At 53.7% G+C, this 8,407-nt stretch overlaps 1 protein-coding gene and 1 long non-coding RNA gene across 4 annotated transcripts in view; one reads left to right on the top strand and one right to left on the bottom strand.

Annotated features, from left to right (window-relative positions):
* The first annotated feature begins 8 nt into the window (after window positions 1–8).
* Window positions 9–5,212, top strand: Gli4 (GLI family zinc finger 4). 2 transcript variants are annotated; one of them, XM_010639246.3, is made up of 4 exons: window positions 9–438; window positions 745–905; window positions 3,418–3,513; window positions 4,172–5,207. In XM_010639246.3, exons 2-4 carry the CDS (start codon window positions 779–781, stop codon window positions 5,074–5,076), a joined length of 1,128 nt encoding a protein of 375 aa, XP_010637548.1. In that variant the 5' UTR covers window positions 9–438; window positions 745–778; the 3' UTR covers window positions 5,077–5,207. The 2 variants fall into 2 exon arrangements, with proteins under 2 accessions (XP_010637548.1, XP_010637549.1); XM_010639247.3 differs by lacking the exons at window positions 9–438; window positions 745–905 and adding an exon at window positions 1,557–3,293 and having other exon boundaries at window positions 4,172–5,212.
* Window positions 5,213–7,106: 1,894 nt separating this feature from the next.
* LOC117285025 overlaps window positions 7,107–8,407 on the bottom strand; it is a 13,794-nt gene continuing 12,493 nt past the window's right edge. For both annotated transcript variants that reach the window (XR_004516039.1, XR_004516040.1), the window contains exons 2-3: window positions 8,116–8,174; window positions 7,107–7,368 (exon numbers count right to left, since the gene is read on the bottom strand). This is a non-coding gene — a long non-coding RNA (uncharacterized LOC117285025). The remainder of the gene's footprint in view (window positions 7,369–8,115; window positions 8,175–8,407) is intronic.

Below are 8,407 nucleotides of genomic sequence, written 5' to 3' on the forward strand. Positions count from 1 at the left end.
GCCCGGGCCGGGGTCCGCCACCTGCTTCGTGGCGCGGGTTGAGGTCTTGCACCCGGTGTCACGCTCGCAGCCCGTGGTCGCTGGACCTGGCTCCGCGGCGATCCCGGGCCACCTCTGTCACTTCTTTGGAGCTGTGCTATCTCCACCTCACCGAGTGCGCCTCATCTGCTGTCTTTTCTCCCTATACCACAGTGTGGAAGAAAACCCGCTTCTCACACTGGACTCAAGCTGTTCTTACAAACCAAATTAAGGACAAGTGTCTTTGACCAAATGAGCCTCACGGTGCTGTGAACAGGCTGGAACTGGGGGTTACAGCCTTGGGCTCTGCAGGATCTGAGGAAGAAGGCTCTCCCCTGTAAATGTCCCTCCCTGGTTTTCAGAAGAACCTTATAATGCAGCTTTTCACCCTACCCACAGAACCAGGAGTCTCCACCTGTGGTACAGATTTTTCTAAAAGAATGAGCATACATTTCCCAGTCGGTTAGACCATGGGTTGGAAGGACATCAGGGATCCTTTGCTGGCAAACTAGATTGGAGTCAATAAACATGTCTTGGAATCATCTTCCATGCCTTCCTAAGCCCCACACCTGCCCATGAGTTCACCTGCCCTTACCCCTGGCACCCTTACTTGTCTGATAGGAAGAGCCTTCTGGGCCCTGGGGCTGATTGGCAGCTGGAGTGTTGTCTCCCCCCACCCCGCCCACATCTCCATCCTTCATCTGCCTTGGTTTTCATTTTCCCCAGGTCCTAGGTGCATACACCTTCAACAGGTATTGGGATGATGGCAGCCCTAGGGGACATTGAGGAGTCCCCACCTGTCCCATTCCCCTCCAGTCTTTCGTCACCTGGAGCACCTGGAGCCCAGCATCACGCAGCACAACTTCATCTCCATAGGCATCCACACGGTACTTGCCTAGCCTACTGTGTTCCCCTTGCCCTGTCTGCACCCCATGGAGCCTCATCTGGTCCACAGCCCCAACCCACCTGAGAGGCACAACCAGACACTTGTGCAACTCGTTAGGTGCTGGAGCCTCTGGGCAGAGCCCCTAGGGATGCTCAGCCTAGGACTTTGCTTAGTGGGGGATGGGGTGGCAAGTGTGCTTCCTAGGGGCCAGCCCCTGGACTGTTTGTTCCTTGTATAACCAGGAATGAGTCCTCCTCTCCGAAGCTATGTTCCCAGGCCAAGAAAAGTGTCTAGTGTTCCTGCCAGGCTAGTTTGGGTGTGGTGCCCAGGGAACCTGCCAGGTGGGAACCACTGGCCTTATTCCACCCTGATGGTGTGGCCTCATTGGTCACTTAATGGATCAAGGCTTGGGGGAAATACCAGCCCTGTTGTACCCCTGGGGCCCCTGGCTCTCAGAAGTCAGGGAGTCCTGAAGCTTTGCTCCTTTGTTACATAGGAGACCTCGCTGCTTTCATGAACTATTGACACAAGGACAGGGTCCCAAAAGGACATGTACTAGCGGCCTGCACTGTTGTTGTAGAGAGTGCTTTGCCCAAAAGCTGGGCCCGTCCTGTGCCAGGGTCTTGCTTGGCAGATCCTGGTATTCCTATGCCTGGGGTAGTGGCTACTGGAACTATGGAGAGTGGCTACCCTCTGTACCAGGCACAGTGTTTTGACTTCCTTGGCCTTCAAGTCCAAATGGACATCACAGATAAGGACAGAGGTTACACACAGCTAAGGAATCACTGGGTTCATTGCAGGTCAGACCAAAACCAGAAAGTGAAGCCCCAAGCCTGTCCTGTCTGCTGCCTTGCCCCAAGACACCTCCACCCCTGCCCATCCCTGGGTGAATGCTGGAAAGGGGCTTGCTAAAGAAGCCCAGTGGGGTCGGGTCCCAGTGTGCCAGGCTAGAGGTCAAGAGGCTGCCCAGAAGGAGCCCAGATACCACCTGCATTTCGCTGTCTGCTAAGCCCTATGTGCTCACCTCCCTGGTGGCTTCCAGTCCTTTTCTGGGACCCAGACTTTGCCCCCAGGGATTGCTCCCCCACCTAACTCAGTCAGAATTCTGCTGGCCTGCACCTTCTTATGTCACCCTCACAGCAGCCTGGTGAGATAGGTCACCCTGTCCTACTGGCAACAGGAACATGAAGGGGCAAGGGTAGTCTGGGATGAGATGTGTGGTTGCTGGTTAGAGAGATTGCAGCAAAGACCTGGAGGGACCCCTCACCCAGATAAGCAGGTAGCCTTTGCTGATTCCTGGTCAAGAAGGGTAGGGCCACCTTTCAGAGCCCCAAGCTCACCTCCTCTGCAAGCTGGTTCCTTAACAAAGAAGACCCCAGCATTAGCATTACTGGAACTTGCCCAAAGTTCCCTCACCAGCTGGGGGCCAATGAAGGGACTTCTTAGAGCCTCAGCCTCCCTACTCCCAGGCCAAAGTCTGAGATAGCCAGAAGGAGGTTCTAGGGAGTCCTACCCAGGGTACCTGTGTGTGTACCAGCAATCTGCACAGCCCGCATTACACACACACACACACACACACAGATACAGAATCATTTCAGGAACCTCTTCGCACACACGCACAGATACAGAATCATTTCAGGAACCTCTTCAGCTGAGTACCTGGTGTCCTTGTAGTAGGAGCCATCTTTCAACTGGGAGGGGAATGAAGGACACAGGAAACCAAATGAGTCAAGGGTGCTTAGCAATCCCTGTGGCCATAAGACTGGTGTCCTGCAGCAGAGTCTGGACCTTCCAGGGCAGGGAGGCTGGTGGTGGTGGGTACAGAGACAAGCAGAACATAGGCCCTCTTCTTGTAGGACCCCTCTGGCCCTGCAGATACACAGATCAGAAGCCATTGGGGCTGGGGACTTGGCTCAGTGTTTGCTCCACCTGCCTCACAAGCACAAAGGCCCAAGTTCTATCCCTGGTACCAAAAAAAAAGAAACAATGGCCATGGAGTGTTGTGGGCGTGGCACAGCTCCTCTGGAACTGTGTAGTAACCTGAAAGGGGCAGTGAAGTACAGCACGGCCCATTGTCCAGTCTTGGAGGAGGTGAGGGACCACAGGCAGTGTGAAAGATGATGAGGTAGGAAGGAGACCAAGCCAAAGTTCACCAAGATAATGTCCAACACAGTGAGCAGAGCACCTGCCTAAGGCTGCCCAGTCTTTGTTTGCATAAGACCTGAGGGAGGATGGGCTCTCAAAGCTGGGTCCTCAGGAGGTCTTCCTGGGGGCAGCTCTTATATGAGCTGGAGAGGAAAATGAAAAATGCTCCTGGCCAAGGACTCCAGAAGAGCAGGAGCAAGTAGAGTTGTACAGCTATTCTGGAGCAAGAGGAGCTGCCAGGCAGGTAAGGTATGCTGTATGTTGAGGGCTTTGCCCAGAAGTCCCCGGAAGAGCAGGGCTGGTTCTAGAGAGGGGAGTGGAGGAAGTTTGTGAAGGATGGGGCATGAACCACAGCCCCCTGTCCCCAGGGTCCTCCTATTCCAGTCCTGAGGTGCACTTCCGGCCATCAGACCTGGACCTCCAGGATGTAAAGGAAGTGGAGATCGGCCAGGACACATGGCCCGGTAAGTCAACTGGGCTCACCTGGGCATCTGCAGAGCCTTTGCCTGGATTCAGCACTGATTATTCTTCTCAGAGCTGCTTAGCCAGGCTCTGGACACCTGTTGGGGTGGTGGGGGTAAGCAGACTGCTGGCCTCCCCCAGTGCTACCCAGGCCCCTTCAGGTCCCTGGCTGCGGTGCACATCTGCCCCCAGTAGGGTCCTGGTAGACAAGGGAGTAGGGCTCCAGTTCTCTTGCCACCAAGGCCAGATCCATGGAGCAGACATGGGCCCCTGGGCTCCCTCCCCACACCCTCAGCCTGCAGGACCACTTTTGAGAGCCTTTGCAATTTCAGATCCTTGCTAGCCCTCTCTGTTAACCCTGGAACTTCCTTCTCCCAGCTAAGAAGGTAATACCACAGGTCTCCTTAACTGCCGTGTCTCCAGTGTCCAGTGGGACCCAGCACACAGGCTCAGACTGCCAGCTGCTGGAAATGGGGTGAGGGGGGCTGCTCCCCATCTTCTGGGACCATTCATCCAAGCCATTGCCTGGCATCCCTTTCCTCCTGCCCAAGTCCCAGTCAGGCTTGGCCCCTGCTCTGCCATCACATAGTCCTCGTTCCCAGAGTGCCACAGTAGAACTAGGAGACAGGTGCCATCTGTGTCTGCCCTTTCTCCTTTCAGACTCTGAGTTGGAGCCAGAGCAGGTTCCATCATCTCACCACCTCCACAGTCCGGAAGACAGGGTAGACCAGGATGGACAAGTGTTGAGGGGCTTCCTGGGGAGCCGCCCCCACAGGCCCAAGTGTGACAGCAGCTTTGGGCAGGATCTCAGCTTGCAGTCCCCGAGGGCCCTGCCCTGCCCTCAGGAGAGGGGCTCCTGCCGCGTGGTGCTCTTGCCACAGGGAGCCCCAGGGACCGAGGGTGCCCCTGGCCAGGCTGCAGAGCTGGGGGACAGTTTGGGGTGTGGTCCCCGGCAGGCCAGCCCACGGTGTGCCAAGCCACATCACTGCGAGGCCTGCGGCAAGAGCTTCAAGTATAACTCGCTGCTGCTGAAGCACCAGCGCATTCACACAGGTGAGAAGCCCTACGCCTGCCACGAGTGCGGCAAGCGTTTCCGCGGCTGGTCTGGCTTCATCCAGCACCATCGAATCCACACGGGCGAGAAGCCCTACGAATGTGGCCAGTGCGGCCGTGCCTTCAGCCACAGCTCGCACTTCACACAGCACCTGCGCATCCACAACGGTGAGAAACCCTACAAGTGTGGCGAGTGCGGCCAGGCTTTCAGCCAGAGCTCCAACCTGGTGCGCCACCAGCGGCTGCACACGGGCGAGAAGCCATACGCCTGCAGCCAGTGCGGCAAAGCCTTCATCTGGAGCTCTGTGCTCATTGAGCACCAGCGCATCCACACTGGTGAGAAGCCCTATGAGTGCGCCGACTGCGGCAAGGCCTTCCGCGGCCGCTCGCACTTCTTCCGCCACCTGCGGACCCACACAGGAGAAAAGCCCTTCGCCTGCGGAGCCTGCGGCAAGGCCTTTGGCCAGAGTTCACAACTTATCCAGCACCAGCGAGTGCACTACCGCGAGTAGCCATGGCCCCAATAAAGTCTCTGGGTGGAAAAGGAGCCGGCTCCTGCTGAGCATTGTGGCTGCTTCCCATCCCTGCAGGCCACTGCAGGATGGTTTTTCATTCTCCTAGAGTGACAGGCAGCTGGAGAATCACCAGGAAGGAGCCTAAGACCACAAGCAGAGCTGGCAGCCCAGAGTAGTCGGGCCATCCAGATCAAAGATGCTATGGGATGGAGATCCCAAGGGGACCTCCTGGAGCAGTGGGTGAGGACGAGCTTGGCTTGTCTAGAGGTGCCCGTATTCTGGGCCACACCTGCAGCCTAGCCAGACTTCCTGTGCACCCCAGCCATGGGGGTCTCTGGCATTTGAGTCCCTCACACAGTGAGTGTGCTTCCAGTACTTTCTAAGTGCCACACATTCTCCCCACACAGCCCTCGTGCCACACATTCTCCCCACACAGCCCTCAAACCTGTTTGTTCATCACCCCTGGCTTAGCAAGCTGCAAGACCAGCAGGCTTCTGTGGGAGGACCCCCCATCCAGTGTCCTCCATGCCCAGCCTTCTGAGTGTCCCTGCTCTGGAAAGCTGGGGGCCTGGGTCTAGGGCTGCATAGGGGACACAGCTCTAACCTGCCGTGGATCTGCCCTGGGAGTCCTACACGTGGCTCTCGGTCACTGTGTAGAGAAGAGCTCACCTGGGTGAGGAGAGCCAGTATTAAGTAATGGGGGCGGGGTTGCAACACTGTCCCTGTTCCAGCTCCTTCTAGGTCAGCTAGGGGGCTGCCTAGCGGCTCTTCACTCTCCAGATCTGACTTTCCTTTGGGGAGCTATGAGGTTACTAATCCTGCTGAAGCAAGTGGTCCACTCTGCAGCAGGGTCATCAGCCCCAAGCAAGCCTGTTTCTCAGAGAAGCAGCTGCTGCCCACCTGTTCTTTCCTTTAGTAACACACTTGGGGTGGGCTCTGTGGGGACTGCCACTGGGTGTCCAGGCAGGACTCGTCTGGCAGTGACTGGGCCTGGCAGGTAAACTGAGAAGAGCCAGAGGTGCTCTGCACAGTCCAGGCTGTCCTGAACTTGAGCACCCTGTTTAAGAGAAGCCAGGTACACTGCTGCTGCTCTGAGACCCCCAGCGGCTAGCACACACCAAGAGAGGCTTCCCAGAGGAGAGATTGCTAGCAAGTAAGGCAGCTCCCCTATACTGGGTTAAAACCCCCAGCAGGGTCTCTGTGTCCTCTTGTGTTGGCAGGACCCACCAAGACAGTATTTTTGTCTTCTGTGGTATGCTTGGCTCCTTCCTAGGAGCTAGCCTCAGTATGATTCTCCAGCATTCTACCCCGTCCACTGGGTCCTCCCCAGGAGCCCAGAACAGCCTGACAGTATTCATGCATGGACTCTTACAGTTTTCTTTTTCTTGGTTTTGTCCACCTAGCCTTGTCAACATCCAGCCAAACAGAACTGAGTCCCCAGGGGCAGGGCATTACAACCGCCCCATGTTCCTCCTTGTAAGGCATGCCCCTCCTCCTCCATCACTTTACATCGTAGGAAGCATCCCGCCCAGGCTGCCAGCCCTAGGCTGGCTCTGCATTGTCAACCAGAGATTCACTAGCTGGATAGCCACACTCTGACCCCACAGGCTGTGTTCTTGGTCTTTGGCCTCTCTCTTCCACAGTGACCATGATCTTTGGAGAGGTGAGTGGTTTTCAGAAGCCCAAACTTGGGCTCAGCATTTCCCTAGTCTGGCATTTATTCTTCATGGAAACTGTTTCCATCTCTGGAAAAGAGGCCAGCACAGGCCTGGTGGCTGGCATGTGGTAGTTGAAAAGATGGCCAGTATAGAACTCCTTGCATGCTACCAAGTATCATGAAAAGGGCCCCTGGAATGTCTCAGTCCACAACCCAGAGAGGTGGGAGAGGATATCTTGTGCCTCCATATCAGAAATCCACCTCTGGCCAGGTGGCCACAACAAAAGGTGAAGGATCGCTGGGTGAAAAGCTCCATGGGACCAGGAAGAGGGGTACATGTGAGTTTGAAGTTACCATTTATAACAGTGTCTGCATTTGACCCCAAAGGGAAAGAAAGGTCTTAGAAGGCACTGAGCCCTAAAGTCCAAGGCCTGCAAGAAAGGGATCTTCTAGGCCAGGGATTTAGCGCAATGGTTTCACCACCTACCTCACAAGTGCAAGGTCCCAAGTTCGATCCCTGGTTCCAAAAAAGAAAAGAAAGGGGTCTTCTGAGGCAGCCTCCAGGGACCAAGGGGATGGAAAGTGTGTGAACTGACTGAATCTTGTTCAGGGTGTTCCAGAGCATCCCAATCCTAGAGTGTGAAGACACAGTGACATAGGAAAGGTGGATGAATCCTATGTCACATAGAGTGTAATTTCTTGGTGACTTATACAACTATGGTCTTGAGCAGCAGCAAGACCAGTGGATCCCCACAATTGGGTCAGAAAAAGAGCCATATATATGGGTTAAGATAAATGTCCTATCTGAAGTATACCTGGTTTATTTTACGATAATATCAAAATCAGGTATAGCCTTGGAGCCAAGGCCTGGCTGTCACCAAATGTAATAGGTTCACCCCTTGGTGAGTATAAAACCAATAAATAGGACCAAGAGATAAAAGAATGAAGAAAGGTTTATTACAATGAGTAAGATGCTCAAAGAAGTATCTCCCCAAGCAAAGGAAATGAGGGGCTATTATTAGAGAACCATTTATATCAGAAAAAAAATAATTGCATGCTCATTCTGCTCACATGTTCAATAATGGCATAGAATTTAGTATTATAAGCAGTTTGTGACTTGGAGATTTTAGCGGGACCTTTTAAAATTGGGGGGGTCTTGGCTGAAGAAAAATAACTTTAAAGGATGTTTAACAGTCATTTAAAGGAGCAGCACCCACTCAAAGCACAGATAACTGTCCTCTGAAAATATCTACTAGGCAGCTAACAGTACCATTCCAATGATTTTCTCTGTTATAGTCTGTTGGGAAACATGCAGAAAAAATCAATAGGGTTGCTCAGGGGCATTCACAGGTGTTATGAGTCAAGATGGCTACAGTTACCTCAAGCTGAATCCATCCAGAGGGCTTTGTGTGCAGGGCCTGGGGCAGGCTGAATGTGCCTGTGGGTAAACAAAGGGCAAAATCAATCTTGGGTTTAGAATTCTCCACTGTGTCCAGGGTTTTTACTTTTACATAAATACATATGGTATGGTGCAATGGCTACAAGAATCAATTTCAGAACTTAAAGCCCAGCTCTTCTCTTAACTGTGAGATAGAAGAGTTGCTAATTGTTAATTGTTGCTCTGAATCCATTTCTTTTCTTTTCTTTTTTTTTTTTTTTTTTTTTTTTGGG

This window comes from Fukomys damarensis, unplaced genomic scaffold (assembly GCF_012274545.1).
Source record: "Fukomys damarensis isolate Sample0158 unplaced genomic scaffold, DMR_v1.0_HiC HiC_scaffold_5, whole genome shotgun sequence".
NCBI classification, from domain to species: domain Eukaryota; kingdom Metazoa; phylum Chordata; class Mammalia; order Rodentia; family Bathyergidae; genus Fukomys; species Fukomys damarensis.